General features: G+C 38.7%; 1 protein-coding gene across 1 annotated transcript in view; it reads left to right on the plus strand.

Moving 5' to 3' along the window:
• The window catches only part of GMDS (GDP-mannose 4,6-dehydratase), a gene marked incomplete at both ends in the record, with an annotated part of 132615 nt that extends 115395 nt beyond the window's left edge, over positions 1-17220 (plus strand). Inside the window, one exon of the mRNA XM_009580959.1 lies at positions 17093-17220. Coding sequence (XP_009579254.1) covers positions 17093-17220 — 128 coding nt within the window. The remainder of the gene's footprint in view (positions 1-17092) is intronic.
• Between the last annotated feature and the right edge of the window lie 7185 nt (positions 17221-24405).

The raw sequence follows: 24405 nt of genomic DNA on the forward strand, positions 1-24405 counted from the left end.
TAAACTGCACTTACAGGAAAAAAAAGCTCTTTGTTTTGAAATCATGGGATGAAGCAATTCGGGTTTGAGTTCGTTAGTGTGCTGCAGTTATTGCACAACTTTGTTCTGTTTGCAAGTAAGTTAAGTGTCTCCTGTCACTTTGGTTATACAGGTTCCTTGTGGGTTTGGTGGTGTGGTGACCTCATCTGGTTTACCATCACATTTATAGACAATGATAACCAGGCATCAACACCCATGAAGAAACCCACAGAGTCATCAGGGAATGTTCATTCATTTTTTCCAAAATTATGCATGTGTGTGAGTATGTGGATGATGCTTGAATATGGCTGCCTGTACATGAAAGTCTGATGAAAGAATTAGTCTGTTCAGTAAAAATTGCTCTAAAAGCAGAATAAATCAAAATTGTCCAAATTGATGACATACATGAGGATTCTTTCAAACTTAATGTTGTTTCTACTGGTTAAAATCAGGTAGTTTAATATTTAATACAAAAGACTTGGTATTGGATAAAAAAATCCTGAAAGATTTAACACTTTTTAAAATATGCTTTTCCTCTAGAGTACTAAGAGGGGAAAAATTAGAACATTAATCCTCAATGGATTACGAGAAATGCCTCTTATTATTCTGTAGCCTATCTGGACAGGAATGCTTATGCAGCCACATAATGCAGTAAGTTCTTTTTGAATGTTTCTGCCTTTTATTACACGAAGTATTATAGCTGTGATCCTACAAATACTTACAGAGGCATCTTGATGCGTACAGGCTCTGACTCTAAGACTGGTTCTATTGATTTTAAAAAGAAAGTTATTACCGGTAAGTGAATAATAGCTCAGTTGCCTTGATCAGATTTTCAAACCTGCTGTTTAATGACAAGAACATTCAGATTTTTCAAAGCACTGGGAGGCTTACGTATTGAAAAGGTGAGTGCTTTACAGAAGGCTTTCAAGACAGAAGCATAATGTTAATAGTTTTAATTCCCTACTTCTAAAAGCAGAACTAGTCAACCATGTAATGATGTAGGCGACAGTTACCTGGAAATGTTTGCTTAGCCTCATTTCCCTTTTACTCTAAAATAATGTTTGTGGGAAAAACTGCTAAGTTTAATATAATTTATTTTAAAATGAAAGAAAAATTGTGTTTCCTGTAGTACAATAACATGGGCTTGTGATGCTTGAAAAATACCGATAATTAAAAACAAGTAAAACAGCATGAAGAACCAGTAAATGGCTTGGTTCAGATCTGATTTTTCTTTTACTCTGACTCAAGTCAGTTCAGTTTGGTCAGATCAATAATTATTTATCTGCCTTGGTATTTCTGAATCATACATGAAAAATACAAAATTTTGAAAAGTAGAGTTATGTGATAAGGGAACTTCCTCTGGGAAATTCTGTGTTAAACAATTATTCTGATCCAATAATCAGGTATTTTCTTCTTGGTTCAGTTCTGGGTTAGGTTCAACAAAGACTTTGGTTCAAGTAACAGTTGTGGTTCAGTTCCTATTTTAGCAAAAAAAAAAGCAGTTAAACCAATTTTTAATTCAGTTTGACTCTGGGAAAAAAAAACAAACAATTTTTTAATAACTTGGTGCTGCTTAGTTACATTGTGCACTTCACTCTGCTTCCGTAAGATGCTTTATTTGGTCGTAGTATACCCCTGGCTGGCACGTGCACTGTACAGTGCTGCAGTGTTTGACTAACATGTAATGCCAAGGAATATATGGATTCAAGGAGAAAGATTTTACTGGGATAAAAATAAATTGTGGGAATAATCTGCATTGATTTGGTATTAGGCTGAAGTAGTTTGGAGAGAGCTTGTGTTTGTGTCTATATGCACATGACATTCTGCCTTTGAGTGTGTATTCAAAAAGAAAAAAAAAAAGGGAACAGGGGTGATATAAAATCTGAATCTCGAATCTGCATTTCTATAACCTTATCATATAAAACGGGTAATGGGAGTACTTTGTCATTAATAAAATACTGTTTACTGAATTCCATTGAAACTCTTGAGAATAACTTAAGAATTTAACTTCATTTTAGTAAGCCGATATGCCTATAGTGATGGCTACTTTTGAATCTCTCAGCAAGTATTTTTGCCATGTTTAAGTTTATTGTTTCTGGACAATTACTCAGAATTTGATTGGTTTTTCTTTTTCAGTAACTTGTTTTGGGTTTTCTTTTTAATTGGCAGGTGAGATGTTAGGGGACACGAGTGGTTTCTTTAGCAACCTTGTCTGGGCTATGCAGAAACATGACTAAGAAGCATTTTTCTCTGAGTGCTATATTTTAACTATTTTGAAAGAAACCAATGGGTTGAGGGTTTAAAGACTTAATATAATTTTATTCATATGTACTTCCAAAGTGTGAATGACATTGATTGGTGTTAATTGATGTGTCACAGTTCAGCTTCGTTAGGCATCTGCACAGTTGTGACACTCAAGAGATGATGTTGCAGAGTCTGTACAGTTCCCTGTTCCAGAACGGTGCCGTGACCACTGCTAGTGCTGTGCATGGACATAGGAAGAACAAAAACCAGAGTGGGCAGAACCATGCCACAGGGACTGCAAAAGGACACGATGGTCCCTTTTGTTTGAAAACCCTTTTTGAAACCCCACCCCACGCAAGACACCAGTCCTGCGTGTAAATTCACATGCCTGTCTTTCGGGCTCAGTTCTGCCCATTCCTGACTCTGTGGGCTTTAACACATCTGTCTCTGAGGAGGAAAGCCCCTGCTTCCTCAGGAGACTTGGAGAAAACTTGACAAGAAGACCGGTTATCCTCGGCTCATTGTTCCTTTAGGTTTCTCCCATAGGAGACCAGGTTAAATCTATTGTTATTTGTCCATCAAGTGACATCAGGCAACTCTGCAGCTGCTTAAATTTGAATTGAAATAGATGTGGAAAAGATGAGGACTCTCTCTCAAATGAAATAACATGTATGTTCAAGAAAATCATAAATAAGCTGATTTTTTCTTTAGTAGATCTATCTTGTATCATAACAATTGCCAAAGTGTTTACTCACAGGCGCAAAATACTTAGAGAGTCTCCTTAATCTCCAATTATTGTTGCCCTCTCGTCTTGACCTCTCTTGAAGTGTTTTATAAACAATTTAAAGAATAAATGAAGTATTAGAAACAGTTATTATAGAGCAGGCAAAGTTATTTGCTTTCCTTGAGTGAAGGGATATAATTTATAAAGGACTGATTACACTCATCTGTTTTCTGGGTAGCCTGTAAGTTTACTTTACCATGGCAAGGCAGAATAACAGAGAAATTGTGTCATGGGAGCCAAGTAAGATATTGTAGCGGTAGGAAATCCAATTGCCTTGTTTTACAGCCATTTGTCTTGTCCGTCGTTTCTGTCAAATGATCATTTGAATCAAAAGCATTTAAAGAGATTTTCTTCCTTTGCAGTAATGAGAACAACAGAGACTTTTATGCTGTAGGACATTCCTACTAGGTCTTTCCTCCTTTAACATGGCTACCTGCCAGTCCTTGTTATTATTAAAAGTTGCTTCATTTAGTACATTTTATGAAGTGGCTTTGCCCGGCTTCGTGGCTGTCGCTGAGGTTATGAGTCAAGACGGAGAGCGGGAGTGGGGAGCTCTGATTCAGAGGAGATTAGCAGCAGAGCAGCAGTTCAAACGCAGAATGTTAATGGGTAGCTTTTTACTTCAAACCTACTCTTTTCAAGCTATGCATTCGTATCAAACGAGAAATACCGTGGAAAGCATGTTTGATCTCTTTGCCTTACGATTTTAACACGTTGCTCCTGCCTTGCCTTTTGTTTACAAAGTTCAGTACTAGCAAAACTCCCTTGTGAGCCACGAGGGTTACCTGGGTGAAGAACCTACTAACGAGAGATTCGGGTCAAGGTTATTTGACTCCAGCTCTCAGAAAGGAGGGCCATTTCTAGGAGGGAACGGCTTAAGGATTTCAGAAGCTGCCTCTGTAAGTCTGCAGGCCGTTCCCACCTCTGCTGTGCACTTCTGTCAAGCAGGGGTGAAATGAGATGCGCGGGTCCTGGAATCATCAAAACAACGGAGCCTGTTGGCTCCAACACAGCTGGAACTGGGAAAAAGATGCCTGTTCCTCCTCTCTTACGTGGCTTTTTCTGTCTCTTTTCCGATCTCCCTGTGAGGCAGACAGAGTGGAGGCAGTAGAGCAGCAGGGAAGAAGAAGGGGTGACAGCAACTGTCTATTCCACATCAGAGGACAATTTTGTAGTGTCCCTTTGCAATTAGAAGAACATTTGTCAACCCTGACATCTGCCAACTACAGTTCTGCAGCCCCTGGAGAAGCTTATCTTACTGAAGTGCCTTTGTTTTCCCAAGCAGATACGAGAGAAGGCACTGTCGTTTCCAAATCAGTTTTTGAGTGAAGAAATAGGGCAGGATGTTGTTGTAGACACATACACAATTACATCTTCATTTCTAGTACTTCTGGCAGAAGCAGGGAGGAGGAGGGAGATACATTAATAACAGGCGGTTGGTGTCAGCATGATATGATTCAAAGTCCTATAGTAACTCTGTATCCTACAGTAATTTTCTTGCAGGTCTAACACCCTTAAAAAATACCCCTTAGCAGCTCTAAGACACTTCTGAAATATTCCTTAGCTTTTACAGTCATCATTTTGAAATAGTCAGTAAATTCTGTGGGTAAATGTTTGGTACTTCATCACTGAAAGGGTTGGGGCCCTTATTCAGAAGAGTGTGGTCAGAGGAAATGAGAGTTTGAGAGCTGATTCTGCGCCTGCTGCATCTGGAGCCTATGGGGGTGCTCTGGGGAACAAATGTAGATTTGGCTCCGGCTCAAGGGAGGTCCCTTGTCATGAGATGACATATGAAGGTTATGCATATAAGTACCAAACCCTCACACTCCCATACTGTGCAGCATTTCACAGCCGGGAGATAAACAGACTGTAGCTGTTTTAAAATAACAGCTATGGTTTTTTCTCTGTTTATCTCTGCTGGGCTATTAGGTCCCATTTGTTTATTCCTGCCTTGAGTCATCTTCCAGCTCTGTGTGTCCTGTATATCAGGTATGATACTTTCTGCCAGATATCACTTGTACCTGAAACACCGGGCACTGTAAAGTTTCTTTTAAAACTCTCATGAATAATTGCCAAAAGGTGGTAGCTACAGTATCCCCAACAAATGCACATTATGAATGGTCCTCTTTTTAAGCCTAGAATTCCTTTAAACATGCCTGTTGGGTTTTGAGTACCTGCAGTTAAATGGTGTTGCTTTTGGCAGGGCTTGGTGAGCAAATGAGGCATAATCTCTCTGATCTCAGTAGTCTGGTCAGCCAGCCATGACATTCTCAGTGTCTTTTCTTTCTACACCCTGTCTGAACAGAGCCATAGCCCAGGCAGCTCTCAGTGGGGTTGCCAAAGATTACCATGTGCAGTGAAGCAGCAGATGGCAGGACAGTGGAAAATATGCAGTCCCAATCCCTGGGTTCACATGGGGTTCAGGGTTAAATTTCAGCGATTTCCCTCCCCGCTCCTCAAGCCCCTCAGTAAACTGCCCTTTGAGAGATGAATTTGAGTGTGCATTGGAAAACTATTTAAAATTCACTTTTGTCCAGTTTTAGAAGTGGGTTCTAGACTGCAGCAGGAAATTTAAGAATTCTGTGGCCACAGCAGTTACAGTCTTCCTCACCATCCAAAGACGTTAGTGTGGGCATAAGAAATGAGGTAAATATGAATACATCCTGAAAACTATGAAAGGAGGAAAAAAGGAACATTGCAAACTTGATTAGCTCAAAAATTGCGTAATGACTGCAAGAGGGGTGCCTCCACAAACTTAACTCAAACTTGTGCCCGTGTGTTCTGATAAAACCCTTGTTTGCATTTTTGGTTTTTCCCCCCACAGGCTCCCTTGCGCAGGATGGAGAGTTCTCACCTGAGTGACTAGATGTTCAGTCTCTGGGGGGCAGAGAGCGAGAAGGGAGTTCTTTGACAGCAGATTTACTCTGTGCCCCGTTCATGGCTGCTCTTCAAGCCTTGCACTGAGAGTGATTTCACCCCTTTTTGACTCTTCCAGGGTACTTCTCTCTCATTGTTTCACAAATATCAAGATACCTAACTTTCTCAAATTCCTGTAAAACGTTGGCATTTTATCCCCATTTTTTGGGTGAGAAACTAAGGCATGAAAAAAAATAAAATCTGCATTGATTGATTGATTGGTTGATGTTCAGAATAAAACTCCCATCTGTTTGCATCTGAGGGCTTGGTAGTCGAGCACACAGGAATATGCGTCAGTGACTAAATGAGAACCTTGATTTAAGTGACTTTCCAAGCACCTTTTCAGAATTTGCAGAAGAAACCAGGCTTTTATTCATTTTTCCATAGCAGCTTTAATCCGACTGAACTGTGAATCCATCATTCCTTTTTCTGCAGCTCTTTATCTTTGCGTAGCTTCAGACTCCATAGGACCCCTGCCTATTTCTCACAAGACAGTAGTCTCTGCTCTCAGAGCAAGTCTGTTCTCTGCACAGGGGGCAATCCTATTAGGAAAAAAATTACAATGTGTAATTAATCTAGCGGTGTTTTGTGAAACTGTATCATTGTGCATTCAAAAGCAACACTGGCACACATAATCCTAACTTTTAGTACTAGAATTTACAGCTTTCTTCCTGAACATGTACAGAGTGTATGTATGTGCATGTGTGTTTTTCTGAGAGCATGCACAGCCACCTATGGGGATATTAAAATTATGTGAAAGGTCCCACTAAAAATACAAAGCCAGGAAATTCAGAATTGGGCTAACTTTCTGTCCTGGTTTCACCCCATTGTGCTCAAGTATTGTAGGCATCTCAGAACAGCAGGTGATCTGACTGCCTCTTCTGTTCCTAGAGGAAGTGTAAACTAACTTAAATGGGAAATATCACAAAAACAGGATAACAATGAATTTCAGGAGTCCACAAAGGAAGAAGTGTTCTTAAAAATACTGATATTAAAACAGTAGTGAGCATGACAAGTTGAATGGTGATAAATGGACGTTTTATTTAGATGCTCTGGTTTTTGCCATTTAATCACTTTCCAAATGTTTTGTTTCACATTTTCTTATGCAAAATTTTTGTGGCAATTGGACGTGTTAATGGTGGAATGTTTAAGTGTGAATTCTTCTTTGTAAACTTAAGTAATCTGACTTCAGTGAAACTGCACCAATTTTATCTTGCCAGAAAACTGAGTTCTCTGGGTTTATAGCTGTGTATTTGTTTTTATTTAATTTATTAATTACACTAGAGAAACACTATTCCCACATGGAAAGAATGCAGGAGTGGGATTCAGTTTCAGTGGCAATGTTAGAAAAAGGGAATATTCACTGAAATGTATGTATGTTTCAGAAAGCTGCTATAATTTTACTGTCTTCCTGTGTTCAAGTGATTTTCTCAGTAAATAACAGTGTCAGTTTCTTTGCCTCGGTGCCTTTTTCATTTTAAAGTGAAAATTAGCAACACAGGGTTTGTCCCAAAGGGGGGTTCGCTCTCAGCAATGGCTTTTATGCAACCTCCTGACGTATCTTTTCTGCCTGTGGGAGAGCTGCCCCTCTGCCTGGTGGCATTTCCAGTTCAGGGCTTGGGTGTGGAAGCCGTAGCACCCTTGCTTAACTTCAGGGTCCCCCGAGAGCGATCACGGCCTGCTCTGAAATAAGGACATAACTTTTTATGGGAAGTTTAAGCAACCGGCAGTAACTGCAGCTAGGTGAAATAATGTTTTTATTGGCTCTCTGAGTACAGCTAGGCCAAACATGTCCAAGTCTTTCAGGAGCAGAAGGGACATGCTCTCTTTGTTGGCTTGCAGTCTTCCTGGTGTATTGTCAGCTTGTCTCTGCCTTTCCCTCCTATTCTCGTCTTAAACTGTTAGGGTTGGGGGCTTACTTTAGGGTTGGGTTCCGCCCGCCCAGCATAATTACTTTGAAGCTTGTTTCAAGGGGTTTGGTTGTTAAAATACTGCATTTGAGGGGTGTCGCTCTGGTTTTATCCCAGATAATGACTTCTAGTGCTGACCTGTTCTGTCCTCAGCAGCCCCACTTGTCCCTGTGCAGAAGCAGAGCTCGGGACACGGGGAGAGCCGGGGCTGAAAGCGCCGATCTCATACCCCTGGTCACACACCAGCTTGACTGCACGCCGCAGCACACGCTGTGAAGATTTTTTTTTACTCTTCTGTCGGAGCCATGTGTTTACGTGATTAGTCTGTTATGAGTCTGAAGGGGTATCTGTAGCTGGAACAATTCATCCTCCTGTGGTAATCGCAGACCATCGCAATTGATGATTTGTACATTGAATTGTTGGGATCATCACTGGTGTTGGAGGTGTACTTCTCAGCATATTCTAGCTGAGAATCTAATTATTGATAACACAGAAGATGGAAGGAAACGTAGCACCTTGCGTTTTATGCGCCCTGTTCAAGTACTAGAAAAAATTGTGCCTCCTGTATTTGCAGAAGCTGAGATTTCTTTTTCTCCTTCCCTCCAGCTCTCACTAATCCCCACCTTGTTACTTCTTGATGAGCTCTTTGCCCGTGGCTCTTTCCAGCTCCCTGGAAATACAGTTCAACTGTGTTTCAGGACCCCCTCTTGATGGCTCCAGGACTCCTGTATTAAAGGGCGGTTTATGAAAATACAAAATAATGTATTGAGAGCCTAAAGGGTGCCTTGAGGACTACCACTGTTGCAAAGCTAACCAGAAGAAACTCCTAAGAGAAAAACAGTTGAGCAACAAAGCTCAAAAGGGAGGTTCATGGATTTAGGAACATCCTGAGTTATACCGTATAAGTGTCAAACCCGTCTAGCACTGCTTATTAGTTTGTGTGGGAGGCGAAGTTTCAAGTAAATTATTTGGCTGTAGCTAGACCATTTTTCTCTCTCCAAGAAAATACATCAGCGCTGACTCAGCAAAGTTGTATGCCACTGTGATTGGTTTTAAGGCTAGCTCTTATTACACTCTTTTGCCTTCAGTAGAAGTAAATGAAAGTTCTTTTTACCTCTGACTTGAAGTGAAATGACACATTTTATGTTCAGAAATTTGCACATTGAAAGTTAGCACTAATATGGGTGCACAGAAAGACGGGGAAGACCTGTGCAAAACTTTGATTATACCGTGACCCACCACAAGCTGATGTCCCAGCCACCTGGAGAGGCTGAAAAGCCAACCAGACTTAGTCCCTCAGAGGTCAGAAGGTCCAAGAAACTGTATTAGTCAGTCATGTGTCACCAGGTAAGATTAAAAGCCTTGCCTGCTTCATCTCAAGGGAGTGCTAGGGTAAAGGCTGAATGTCTCAGCTTGAACCATCAAACAGCACCTTTTTTGATGTGCTACTGGTTGCTGAGAGCATGGAGGAGGGGAAAGACAGGGAGAAAAGGAAAGGGGCGTTAAATTTAAAGGCACAGATGTCTGAACTTTGATAGCTATTTAACAAGAGAAGTTAAAATCCGTTTTTTGTGCAAGTTGCCTTAGACAGCATGATATTTCCATTTTGTACAAGTGCTGGATTTTCCTTTTGGTGGCACACATTTCTAGCTATTGTAGCACCAATTCAGCAAAGCATGTACTTAACTCCAATTGTTTACACACGCTTAAACAATATAAAGAGTCTGTGCTGATGGGCAAGCACACCCATGCTTACCCACAGCTCATACATGCAAGGGCTTGTCTAATTCTGTGACAGCTTAAATGAGAGGCTTAATTCAATAACATTAGTTGTACAATTTAAAAAACACGGCTTAAATGAGTGTTAACAAATCAGAGTGGCTAAAGACATTTACCTTTGTTTTAAAATGCAGTGTATATGAACTGCGATTAAGAAATCAAAGTGAATAGTTTGGAGCAAAAGGTTAAGTTTTCTGTAAGCGAAACGCTGCTCTGTTTATGTAAGTGCCATTAACAGCATAAACTTGGGAACAGGAATAACACTTTTACATATTGTTTTCAGTATTAATGTTTGGTTTTTCCTTTATAAGAATCTTTGATGCCTCACCTCTTCCTGTTCGGTGTACAGTTCCTGAGGGGAAAATATTTTAATTTAAGACAAATTATATGGAGGAAATATACTAAAATAGCACCTTTTGCCCAGCAGTTATTGCTGGTATGTCACCCTATCCTTTTAACCAGCCCATATCATAGATCTGAGATGTGTAATTAGTCCTGAAAAAGGGCATTTTGAATGTGAAATCTAATAGCTTTGTGTTACACACTACACTACAGATTGTCTGCTAATTAAACATCATTTTTTCACCGTCACTTTAGAGAACTGCTGCTATGTAGTAATAGAAATCATCCTGTCATTGTTCTTTGGGAGGTGGAAACCTACATCTGTTTGTATGCAAAACAGTCGAAGAGTTGAAAGCCCTAACGGCAGATCCCCGGTGGAGGGTTAGCTCCACTGAATCGCAGGGGAACGTGGCTCGCTGAGCTGTGACAAACGTCACCTCTGATTCTCATCTTCTGGTGGTGGTTGGCAGGTCTTTCGCCCTACTTCTATGCGCCTGTTTTACGGGGCTTACTAGTTGTCCCTCTAGGTAAGCTTCATGCTATCTTCCTGCCCCCTGGGAAAAAGAAGAGTCTCCCTGCTTTCTGCGTTCCCTCCCAATTTCTGTACCCTGTCATTCCTCACAAAATTGTCTCTCACTCTTATTTTCCCCTCAGATTATAAAAATCATTAATTTTTGTTCCCTCCATGCCTAGTTCATATGACCTCCTGTTGCCCTCAGCTGTCCAAATGTTCTCAGTGCGCAAGTGGATATTGGGGGCAGAGGTGCTCTTGGGTTGAGGAGCAATGACCCCCTCCAGTGTGCTGCTCTGCTGCTGCTGCTGCTTCCTACCTCTGCACGCCTTTACCCTTCTGCCTCAATCTCCTCATTTTTAAAATACAGGTAGTAGTGTATTTTCCATTACCCAAGGAATTCCATCGAAAAGTGCGGTGCAAATGGAAAACGGGGCCAAGCAGACTTAGCACATTTTTGGCATTGGAAAGTTCAAAATGTGTGTCGATATATTGTAAAAGGAAGTAATTCAATTGATACGCTGATTAATGTCTTTAAAGGAATTAGAACCACTTCGTTTTATTGAAATCACACATTTTAAAGTAATACCAAATGAGGATCACTTGATAAGGTGGGGCAATTTTATCTTCATGTTATTGGACCGTTGCTTTCAATCTGTGATCTGTGGATTTTATTGTTACATGATTATTTCCCAGGGGGTTGATGAAGAACAACCTTTAGAAACAAGCCTATTATCAGTAGCTTTATCTTTCCAGTTTAGAGATCTCATGTGCCCATTGGAAAATAGTTGGGGATATGTAAACTGAAAATGTTTGAAAAACATTGCAAATGTATTAAAAAACTGAGAAACCCACTATCATAAGGTACTATTACAATTTTAAAGGACAGAGAAAGAGATTGGAAATACTATGATGAAGCAAAGTATTTCCAGCTATGCTATACAGGATTAAAATGTAAGGATTAAAGCACTATATCTCATGTTTCAGGAAATAAAATGATTTATTGCTCAGGTCAGGAAGATGTTTCCCATGGAGTGCGTTACTTTACAATGAGTTGCTTATGAATCATATCACCCTTATTTCATATATATGTCATTTTGCAAAAATCTGATTGTGGACTTTCTGGCAAGCTCATCCAAACATAGCTGTACTCACTGTGTAAAATTTGCAGGATATTATGGAGAGCTGGGAAGGAGAAAATCACTTTTAACAGTGATTTTTCCTTTGTTTCCAAACAGTGATGTTTCTACTTTATATAATTGTTGTTGTGAGAAGAACAATTTGTTATTTTAAATCGAGAGTGGATTCACAATTAAAATGCATGAGTGTTTAACATATACTAAGTAGCTGCTTTACTAGTTTTACCAAAATGCAGTACTGTATCAGTTGTTTCGATCAAGATACAGTTGAAAATTCCATTTAAACCCAAATTATGGAAGGTTAATTTAAAGATCTGTAATGTGATTTTTCATCTGGTTTACATTGACATAACTCCATTGACTTCAGAATAATTGTTATTGATTTTCATCAGTATAAGCTAAAGGAGACTCTGGACTTCTTTCCTTAGAAAAACTGGGTGTTGCTTTTTTTTTTTAATTTCAGCTTGTTACAAAAATGGAAAAGCTTCTCATAGAATGGAAATTATGAGCAGTGGATTTTCAGGCAATCAAAACATTTTAATGATCTCATTAAATGTATCATTTACAACATATATATGTTAAAAGAAATATGTTCCTTTGGGTTAGTAGAAGCACTGGGTACACAATGTGTTTGAACATGTTAGGCTTCCACTAGAATCTATGCCAGAACTGTAGAAACTTGGAGGAAAAAAAAAAAAAACAACCCACCCTTTTTCTTGTGCCAGCATCTTCAGAGACAGAAACCTTTTTATCATATTTTATGCAAAACGGAGAAAAAGATGTTATGGCAACTTGATAGGCTGTGCTAGGACTGCATCTCAGCTGATAGTTAAGTATTGCTATTAAATGCTATCAGATTGACTGTTATTCTATGATACTACTCAGATTAATGATGGATTTTCTTATGCATGAAACAACTAGTGTTATACAGGGACAGCAGTCTTCCTAAGGCCACAATTTTGTCATCTGTTGAGTTTTGTATGTAGCCTTGAGAGCTTGGAAAATGAAGGTTGTTGAAAAGAAATAGTTACTATAATAGTGGCTCTTAAAGCTGCTTCATCCATTTGGCTGCCTCTTATAAACCACAGATTCTAGAAAAAAACACCTACTTCAAACAGCCAGTTTCCTGATGATACACAAAGGGTGAAACCCCAGTGTTGATAAAAGGAATGGGGTACTGATGCAGAGACCCAGATTTTTTTTTTTTCTTGGGACATCCAGCTTTGGAACTGTAGGTGCATTGAACGCATGCTTCCTAAAGCAATAATTTTAAATATGTGTTAATGAGAGATGTGTCCAGCTTTCAAAACTGTATCTTTGCCAGATGTAGGCAGCATCCTTCTTGGAGGGATGAGCTGCCCGAGCTGTTTTCCACCATGAGCGGGCGATCGGCCTGAGCTGGAGAGCCGAAGCTATTGCATTATACCTCTGCTATTTCTTTTTATTGTAGTATTGTTCCTATAGTGGTTTGCTGACAAGTTATATGTTTTACAGATCAGGTCTGCTTGATGAGGAATCCTTGCTTAAAATCGTATCTAGGATAAATCGGGTTTGTAAATCAGACCTTATGGTTCCTGTTGGAATGCTAACGATCTCAGAGGGAGGGCTTGGGTTTTGAAAACAAATCTAAGCTAATGCCCAGGGTTTCTGAAAGAGCTGTTAATATCATGAAAACTCATGTTTAAGGCCTCTTTTAAAATGAAAAAACTTGTCAGGCACTGCTCAACCAAGGCTGTTTGGAACTGCTGAAATGTGCAGACACACCAAAGCATCCTTTGCAATGTCTGCTGTTGCGGTGTAGCAATTCCAGTGCTGTCAGTAGCGACACAAACCAGAGCATAATGTGGCCCATCATGGTTTGGATGTATTTGTTGCATAGATAACTATGCAAGGCAGTTAGCCCAGCATGCTTGGCCCTACCGAGGAAGCAAGAATGACTCTTCTCTTGGTTACTGTAGGATAGTGAGCTTCCAGAACAGTGCCACCCTCACACATTTTGAACAGGTGTTCAAATGAGTCAAAATACATCACACACTTAATAGAGTTTTGAACACTCCACGTTCATTCATACTGGGTGTGAGCAGTGTGAGGTGTGTTTTACAAAACCTCTCTGAACTATGGAAGCAGTACAAAGCCAGGAGACACGTGTGGGACTTGGACATCTCTCTTCCCCACCAATCTAAGCTAGTTTCCGTTGCTACCACCACCATGTTTCCATGTGAATTAGTAATGTTAGTAGCATAATAAAGTAGGCCTTATTCAGCTGTGATAGCTGGTGGCATTTTAGCTGCTGCATCATCTTGATCCGATGAAAATCAACATAAAGGGTGAAGTGGTTAACACAGCAGCAGTTCTGTTGATATTCTTCCTGGCACTAACTGGCCATTCTATGGAGAAAAATGCTCTTGTACGTTCGACATTAGCAAGTCCTCAATACCTCCTGAGGAAGAAGGAAGCTAACCATTTCTGTGTCTCAAAAGGTACTTTGTATTCAGTTATATAAAGATATCTGTAGCACTCCGCGTAGACCTTTCAGATAGAATCATTCCTGAGGAAAGAGACATTACGTCTGCCAAGTTTCAGGCCAAAGCAAGATTTTATAGCCCGATTGCAAACCCCTAGGACAGGGCTTTATAATGGAAATGCTGACATAGCCTTAACTATTTTGTATGACTCCAGTGGGCATCAGTTTAAATTCTAGTTATGATGTGCGTTTAATGGCATGAGATCAAACGTATACTGTAATGGGATATTTTAAGATACTATGTTTGAAGAGAATCGGTATTTAAACATTATTTATGAACCATATCATTTAAATGCTTCTGAAATGTGCCATTCAGTCCTTGGTTGCATGAAAATAAATTCTAATCGCATTTCTCAGAATGAAGAGTAGCATAGTTTTCTTCCACAGCTTTAATGCTGAGGCACTTCCAAGAAGAGGGTTGGTTTTATTTTGTTGAACCCTTACTGGAATATTTCTGGAAAATAAAGGTTTTCATTTTTCACTGTGGTGCTCTTTAATTCTTCATTTCAGCCTTTTGAGGTATATTCTGATTTTGCTTGGAGAAGATCTTTGAAGGTTGTTTCTCTCCAGTTATCAGTGACTCTGCAAGAAGACAGCGTTACTAGTATTTGCTGTGTTGCGCTAGACGAATCTGCTTCTTCTTGTGCAGTATCTTTCATATATTTCAGGTTAAGTTGATAGCATAAAAGTTCTCTCTCTCCCTCACACACACAACGTAATACGCTTTTTTTTTTAATGCTGAGGAAGTGGTTGCTCCAAAATGGAAGCTGATGTTCATTAGTCATGTAGGTTGACAGTAAAACTTGCTTTACTGCAGATGATGACTAGAACTCTCACTGCTTTTACTGCAAATGGGAATGTGGCGTTGAAAGCGGCCAGTTTTGCTTATTACTCAGTTGCAGTCTGGAACATAAAGCCATATACACCCTAGAAAAAAAGCTTCTCCTTCAACTGTTATTTACTGAATAATAATGCTAACTGAAATTATTTCAGTGCAGAAGGTTAGGAAGTTTTAGAGCTAATCCTAATAAGTTTGTGTAATAGTTTGAACCTATTTTTAATAAATTAGTAATAATCTGTGTGAAGATCTCAAAGCACTTTGGTAACGTAAAAAATGGAAATAATCTTTGGAGAAGTGCCAGCCTGACTAAGCCAAAGGGACTCTGTCACTAGTTTTTGTTAAGCCAGAACTCCGCTCCCACTGCAAGCTCGTCCAGCCAGGAACAGGGGAACCACAGTACTTTGCTCTCAGAAATCGCAATAGCAGAGTCACAGTGTCGGTCCTGTGGTTTGCGCTCGTTTGTCTTTGGGATAATCATGTTTCTCCTGTTGAGTATGCATGGTGCAGTCTGGAAGAAGAGCTTGGGCTTTCATCCTGCAGTTGACTCATTTGTCCAATTTTTGAGGAACATTGCTATACAAAAGACTCCCCAGTATGTTTAATTTCTGAAATTTTGCAAATTACACTATTTTGTAAGCTTCCTTTATACATGAACACTTGTTCAGGGAATATGGAAATTATATGATTTTCATCCTTTGAAAAACAAGCGCAAACTGATGATATATTCTAAATGGCTCATAACTGGAATTCCAACTAGTTCAGCAGTTGACAGAAGATTAAAATGCTATCTTAATCCTGTGGTAAGCTCTGAATTATTTAATTGCTTCATTCCACATGATTCTTATAGGTACGCTCTTTGGTTTTTTACTTTTGGCAGAGTCAAATGACACACAAAGGTACTGTAGTGCTCTCGACTTCACAGGAAAAATTAGTAGTCTGAAAAAGACATTTCACATTATTTAATAATTTTGCAGCAGCCTATCATTTGTTTGACAGGAAACAGAAAATATTGAGATGCGTATCTCAAGAGCGGAGTTCTGTAATGAAAAAAACTACATCTATGCATTGAATGTACAAGCTGCACAACTTAGGACTTTTGAAATTTGCTAGAGCATTTTACAAATGCAGTCATTTTCTTTAACTTTCCTGTTTCCCATTTGGATGAGGGTATCATCTGTCACCACTCAATCATTTTTTTGTTTTAGCTATTAAAAAGGCATGTAATTTTAATTTTTGTGGCCCATTAGTGTACAAATGCCATTGGGCTTGTTTAGCTTGAACTCGTGGTCTGAATTCAAATCCCTCTGCTTTTGAGGAGACTGTTGACCACATTTTAGAAACACAGCAGTCATAATCTAAAAATCAAGATATGAAAATAACTAGAAATAAATATTATTTAAAGCAACTCCACAGGGAGCAGAAATGGGTACACAAATTTTCCAAAGCAATACAGTGAAAAAAAAAAACAGAAATATGATAAAATAATGTACAGCCTTCAACTGATAAAGTTAAAATCACAATTTCATGATCTCACTGAACCTGGGGGACAAAGAATCCCAAATAACTAGAAAAGTATAATGCATTTAACCATTACAGTTCTTTGGAGAATATGTACTATTTAGGTAGTCTCAATTTTTTTTTTTTATTAATAAACTAATTTATTTAGATATATGCATTCCTTAGAAAAAAAATTAAAAAAGAAAAAAGAAACGGCAACAAAAAACTTGAGGGTGGTCTAAGATGTCTGCCTTCTTTATGTAACCTTTTGCATTTTGTGTTTAAGAACTGACATTCCAAATGATTTTCTTTGGCTTTATGCCTGGACTGAATACTGAGGCAGCAAATTAGGAATGCTTCAGAAGTCCCACAAAGAAAGATGTTTGCTGTGAAAGTGCAGCTAATGTGACACTTGCACTGGAAGCTGCTTAGCCTACTCAGACGATAAAAGATGGCGTGGGTCTAGGTGGTGTGAGGGGAGTGAATGAAGACTGAAAGTACCATGTGCTGACCTATGCAAGGTGTTTCTTGTGGCCAGTTATCTGCCACTGTGACTATGCTGATACTGCCTTTTATTTCTATTCCAGGGGCGAACTTTGTTACTCGAAAAATTAGCCGATCGGTAGCAAAGATTCATCTCGGACAGCTGGATTGTTTCAGCCTGGGCAATCTGGATGCTAAGAGAGACTGGGGCCATGCCAGGGACTACGTTGAGGTAAGCTGTGGGCCACGTGCCTTTTTCTGAATCGTCCTCATGGTGGGGATAATGCTTATTGCTGTAACTTCAGGTCACGGTCCGCAGAGGGCTATCTCAAGATGTTTTTGCCTATTGAGGCATGTTAACTTTGTCTTTCTCTTGATTTCAGACTAGGGAATTTAGTAACACAGCAGTCTACCCCAGGCATGACCTAAACAGAAAAATAAATCTTTAGGTTTACATTCCTTGACTGAATTCCTTGGGGGAGGGGGCTGACTGTAAAGTAGATCTATTTTAGAGTATTTCTCCTATTGTTTTAACAAATTTTATGACCAATATTAAGATTGCAGCAAGATGCAATATGACCTGCGGTTGGTGGCCTTTATTATAATAAGGCAAGAATGATGTATATATTAACGATCAAAGGTCTAGCTGGTTATGCATTCGAAAGAAGCATCGCAGCATAGTTGTGATGGCAGGTATTGCAATGCCTGTGCCTGCATCTAGTTTTTGAAATGTTTTCATAGTCAGGGTTTGTTTCTAATTTTATTCTGTGCATCTACTTAAGCAGACAAACAAACAATACCCCTGTATTGTATTACAAGGAGACATGAATGACCATGTAGGAAATATTGTCTTTTCCCCAGAAGACTTTTGTCCCCATTTTGGTGCTTAAAGGTTTCCTGTGGTCATTGGACTATTTCTGTCTTTTAATAATTCCTTGCTGGGAAACCGGATTTGGCTTCACCATTCATTGATGTAGTTTAGAAAGATGATGACTGTTTGTTTTGTTTTTCTATATTACAAAGTAAGAAGTATTTCAGTAGGAAAAAGTCTGATTTGGGATTTTTATCTTAAGTTGAGCTTTAAAAGGTAAAATAAAAGCTGAGCTCTCAAATCTGGTTTACGGTCAAAAAGAAACTGCAAGAAAATGAAATCGTAATACCACAATATAAACTTTTGTTCTGGATGATATTAAAAAAAGTAAACAGCAATATCGCCTTGGCATCGAAAGGGTTATGTCAAGTAAGCGAAGAAGGTGTTTTTTGGCAGCCAGCTATAGATAAACCTGGCTTTTGGTTCTGTGCTACATTTGCATGTAAGGTGGTAAGGGCACCATGAATGTCATGACTATGCCTCCATGACTATTGTTTTATATTTGTAGCTACAACACTAGTTGAAACAGTTAATCTAGTAAACCATCCCAATAATCTTTTTAATGGATAAAACTATAGTCAAATGTGTTCATAAAGTCAGTTACCAAGTCTCAACTGAAAGGAGGTAAGAGATAAGCCAAATAAAATGATCAGTTGCGTGAACATAAGAGCATAATTTGGTAACAGGCATTGGATATTCCATAAATACTTCGGCTATCTCATTCCAAGACAACTTGCACCACATCATAAATCATGGGATGAATTCTGATGTCTTCTTCCATAAGGGAAATCCAGAATAACCCTCTTGTGCCTAGTGGGTCAGACCCTTGTCCTGTGTTCAAACCTTTAAAAACAAAAAGGAAATGAGAACAAGTCTGTCCAGAAGAATGACTAGCTTTCAATGCCTTTGGCCTGCAGAAGGAATGTAGTTGTCAGAGGTCTACAGCACGAACACATGTTTGTTGTGTAAGTAGCATTCCAGACCTTTCAGCTACACATTTTGGGCCTGTCCCAAAATCTTCTGGAAAGAATTCCTCACTAAAATATAGTTCATCCCGAGTATTTCTCTTTCCGGAGAGGTATCCCTTCGGATAATGGGAGAGTTATTATCAATTCTCCAATTCCCTGAATATTGTGGAAATGTGGTTACAGGCAGCCTTCTAATGGCTAAAAAAGAGAGTAACTTTAAACTGGAAATAAACAATTATTTGAGGCTTTAATGGACTGGAAAGTAGGGCTTAGAGATTTAACATTGTTCAAATAAATCCATAGTATGTTAGAAAGCATGATCGTATTTACTAGCATTTGGGGAGCTTCCTCAAGCATATGGCTGAACACATAGGGATATACCTTATCCTCTCCATATGTACTTCTAAATCCCATCGATATTAATAGAAGTAACACATGTGCGTATAGACTAGACCATGTACTGTGTTTTCTTTCTCCTTATTTCCTTATTAGGGGTAATAATAAAACCATAAATACATTCCTTTTTGTTGTTTTATAAAACATTATGGGTCAATTCCTGATCTCATGAAAGTTGACGACCAAACTCCCATTGACTTTGTGGAGAGATCGTATCCTGTATGTATTGGAGTGGAGAACGTCTAGTGGTTACAAACCACAAGCAGAAGTCAGGACTCTTGAGCTTTGATCACATGCGTTCATCTGACTGCCACTGTGATTTTGGGCAAACACTTCTGTATACAGTAAAGCATGGAAGCGTGTGCCTTAACTGAAGCATGTAGGTGCCCACCGAGGGATGGGCTGCCAGCATGCTCAGTGCTAGCTGTGGGTTGAGGTCAGCTTTAGTAGCAGATGATTCAGAAGTTTGATGTTTAAACATAGGTTCATGTCAGGGGAGAATAGTTGGAATATGTGTTTGATTAGGTTGACTTGAACTATAGAAAGGTTTCCATCCAGTGATTGACGAGAACAAAATAGAAATAAGTAGGCATCAAAATTTGGGGGGGGGGGATTATTAGTTTTATCCTAAAATTATATTAGTAATTCTTAACATTTTTGCAGAAATTGCTGCTGCCTCTTACTCCCCCTTTCTCCATTTTTACTCTACTGTGACCCAGCACAAGTCTCATGGGATGGTATTAGAGATGACGATCAATGCCACTGAGTTGGAAGAGGAAAAACAATATATCAGAACTATTGGTATATGAATCTTCTGTGTGCTATTTTGTTTTGTGAGGGTAACTTACACCTTTTATTCGTTGCAGAAAGTTCTAGTAAACCTAGAAAATACCTGGGTGTTTTCAAATATTAGTACAATAGCAAGCCTTAACAGTCTGACTCATTTTTATGCCATTTATAAAACACAAGGCATCATACAAATTTCCTCAGACACTCACTCAAGAATCTTATTTCAAATAAATATAGATTCGCAGAAACATTTAATTTGGACCATTAAAAAAATGCCCGTCAATCCATCACTAGTTGGTTGGGTTTTTAATTTCCTACATGCTAAACACTGTAAATGAAGTTGTGAAGGTATACCTGCAACTGAAACGTTAAAGTGTTGTTCCTGGGAACGTAATAGACACATTTATTTGTAAAGATGTAAAGGAAAAGCCAACAAACAGAACATAGTCATGTTGGAAAGTGGCTCTGGGAAAAGAGCAAGTTCGTATTAGAGTTCAACAGCTGAGGCTTTTTCTTCCTTTCCTTCAGTTCCCTCTCTATCACCCACTGATGCTCAGGTTGCCTTCTGCAGTTGCACTGCCCACACCTCTGTTGTGCAGAGAGCAGAAATACTGCACTGATGAATGCTGTGGAAAAGCTTATGAATATATATCTTGCAAAGTAAAGAAAACAAGTCAAAGGTAACAGTTTTAATAGTCTTCAAGTATTCGTACAGATCAGAAATATTTTCTTTTACCTTTAATAGAAATCCAGCAGTATTTCAAGCAATAATTACAGGGGATTCATAATTGGATCACAATTAGCTCCAATTTAATTAACTACAGGTCTAGTCAAATGCTTAAAATTAAGCATGTGCCCAAATTCATGGTGAAATCAGGGACCATTTGATATTCTAAATGTATGGCAATCAGCTTCCATTAATTTATATTTAAATAACGTCAAAAAAACAAAGCAAAAAAGAACAGTTTATAAATAATTAATATAGTAAGTTATTGTACAGTCTAACCAAGCACATTAAGAGACTGTTTAAAAAGAGACTTTCCATCTTACTTTTTTTTTTTTTAATTGGTACCTGTGCTGATTCGTATTTTATTTTGTGATTAAAATGCACAAGAAAATGCGTAGTCATTTTTATTGTCTTAAGCCGTTTTGTGCATGTTGAAATTGAGACAGTAAAATCTAATCTACGATGATGCCTTTTGCATTTAAATCTCCAGTCAGCATCACCTGGTCTTTTATTCATGATTCTTCTATTCATCATTCCAGTAGGTAGAGACTGACCCTTGGAGACAGCTGCTACCGTTTCTGTTGTGGGAAATCCCTTCTTGTGTGTTTATGTGTAGGTTTAAATATAAAAACTCTTGCCAGACAGAATTATTTAAAATTTTACTTTACTCTTGTGCATAAGAAAAGGATTCAGCCAGCGAGACTGTTGGCCAAGGCATTTCTAGTTCTGTTTTGTTGTTTTCTTGGAGTGTTAAGGATGTGTCATCTTTTGAGATATGTTTTACCTTAGTCTGATGAGACCCAAAGTTTTTTCTGACACATCCTTTCATCAGCCCAGCAGAATACTTGCTTGCGAGAGTCTTGCTTTGTTGAGGATTGTTGGTTATAAAAGGAAAGTCAGTTATATCTGTCTGTGTAACTATCAATACCTCATAGTTACGAGATTGGCTCATGAACTTAAAGGCATGCTTTTAAGTGAGGATTACCCTTTTGTTATGGACTGAAATGAAAAATGTTTTTCCCTTCTTACTGCTTAGTTTTTATGGTCAAAGTTAATCACTTCTAATAGAAGTTAAGAAATAATTTTAAACCCTCAATGCTGGACTTCCTTGAGTATGAGGGTAAAGATTTTTGAGCCACCCAGGTACTCAAGTGCATTTTGTGTATTTCCAAATGAGAACTTTTTCTTCCCATCAGCTTGCTTGAGCTGGGATAATTAATGGCTCTATTAAGCCAAATTAATCTCAAAATTTTATCCAGTCTGCTCTGATTGATGTGATGATCCACTGAATTGATTATCTTATTGCTGCCATCTAGGTGAGAGCAGCAGGGCTTGTGTGAACCTTTAGGAGAAAAGTTTGATAGACTGTGCTCCTTTGGAACAACTACTGAACATTCATAAAACTCTTGACAGGTACTTGCTGAAACAGCGTCTTTTCTAGAAGCAAGTGTATCAGAGACGTGACTATTCCTCCTTAGTTTCTTTCTAAGAGTTTAAAAATCTGTTGTCCTTTTTATAAGATGTAGAACTACGCCTCATACTGAGGTGCTTTTTGAGAAAGCAACACCTTCCCAAAGGAAGTACGCACTTACCAATGGAAGAATATTCTTTGATTTACTCATGTAAATACTTTGGACATGTGGAGGTATGATGTGTCCAGGATGAAGGAAGGTCACATTTGACCATGGTAGTATGTTCAATCATCCGAGCAAATAATGATCCAGTTCTCAGGACACAGTACAGCCAATGTAAGTGTCCACAGCATAGATAACTGGTCTCAAATGAAAGATGCCAAATCACTTTGTGAAGTTCACCCAGCATTGACCCACAGGCACTGGTGTTTGCAATGTAGCCACTTCTTCGCGACACAAGAGTGCTGGAACAGCAGGTCTAAAAGGAAGTAAAGAAGATTGTCTTCCCTCTGGTTGAGTCTGTAAACATAAGTGGATTGCCAGAGTCAATTCATTGTGCCATTAGTAAATTATTTGCACACGTTGCACCTCAACTGAAATATTCCAACCCTACAAAAGAGTTCAAGTCTTGGTATGATGTGGTAGACAGCATCACTGGCCACAAAACAGGTGTCTCCCTGGCATGTCTCTCATGCAGAATCAAAATAGGATCCCATGAGACCCCATTGTCATTTCTCTCTCTTTATTGCTGTCCAGGCAGGCTCCATCAGGCTCCCTGGGCTCAGTAAGGTGCCGGTGGTCCCACTTGACTTCTGGCTTCAGAAACCATTCTTTTAACTCTCCGGTTTTAGTTAAGAACTTGGGAGTCGGACTGAAGACTTTGAACATTTTCTCCAAGGCTATTTCTGAGTAGTACCAAAATGAACTCTCACAAATGATAAGCATATAGTGAAGCTCTCCTCAGTGTACGTTTCTTCTCCATTGTCCCGTGCAAGCAGAGAAAAAGTTGATTTTTAAATAATTATGTTTTCTTTCAGTTAGAGCATGATTTGATGACAACAAAATGTAAGCATAATTCTCAAGCATCTTTTTTCAGATTTTGAAAATACGGGCAAACCTTCCCTTATGAAGAGAGAACATGTTTTAGAAGAGCTGTGATAGTAAAAGTTTTTCTTTTTAATGCCAAATAAAAGTTTACATTTTGGTAAATAAGGCTGCACAATAAAAGAGCTTATAATACATTTCTTTCAGCACGTGTAGTTTAGATTAGACTTCTTGACTATTAGAAATAGTTGCAATTCCCAGCAGAGTGACACACTATCGTCTTAATTTTACCCATGTGGATGATGGCTGCATTAAAGAAAAACAAAAAAACCCCAAGTCCTTCATGGTTTTTGAAATGCTGAAGTCTGTAAATAATGTGATTCTAAATAACTACAGCATAAGTGAGAAAATGCAAACATGCTTTATACATGTATGTGCACATACACACACCACCTGTATATATGTATGTGAATGTATGTATGATTCTGTTTGTGCATGGGTGATTTCGTGGAAATTATTTTCAATTTCATGTATTTTAAAGAGGTGCGTGTATGTGCTATTTTCTCTTTAATTTTGATATGATTGCTAATAAAAGATTGAACAACAAAGTAAGTAGTTTATTACAATAGACATGAATGGTCTCCATATTTAAAACATAAAAATGAGGAAAGAAAAGGGTTTTAATTACAATATGTAGGTGTTCTGTCTAATGCACATCATATGGTATTGATTTCCAGCAGCAGTGCCTACTGTAAGTGTTTCTGTTAGGCCTTTTCCTTTCAGAGCGCTATCCTGATCTATTTCAGAACTACAACACCATTTCCCCCTTTTTATTTTCTTGCAGCCCTTTTTTAAGTGAGGGGAATATAATTGTGAAAAGGTTTTTTTCTTATTTACATAAATTTTCCTTTAACTTTCTTTTTCACCACTTTTGTGTTTGACCTATTAGTGTTTTTAGGCTTTACAAAGCTAAAAAACCGCTTTCCTCAGCAAAACCATCTGGTTTAGTTTCCTGTGCCTCAGCAATGATATGTGTATTATTATCAAGGCCACCCCGGTGGTTTTCTAAGTGGTCTTGTTACAGTGGTGGTCTTACAATTCAATTGTAAGTGATAGAGAGGTTAGACTAAGGCTTCTTTCAAGTATAAGGTTTCCAGATTGATAAATTATGTATTGTTGTCATATTTCTGAGACTGACCTATTATGCCAT

The sequence above is a fragment of the Fulmarus glacialis genome, unplaced genomic scaffold, assembly GCF_000690835.1.
Source record: "Fulmarus glacialis isolate BGI_N327 unplaced genomic scaffold, ASM69083v1 scaffold1337, whole genome shotgun sequence".
Taxonomy (NCBI): domain Eukaryota; kingdom Metazoa; phylum Chordata; class Aves; order Procellariiformes; family Procellariidae; genus Fulmarus; species Fulmarus glacialis.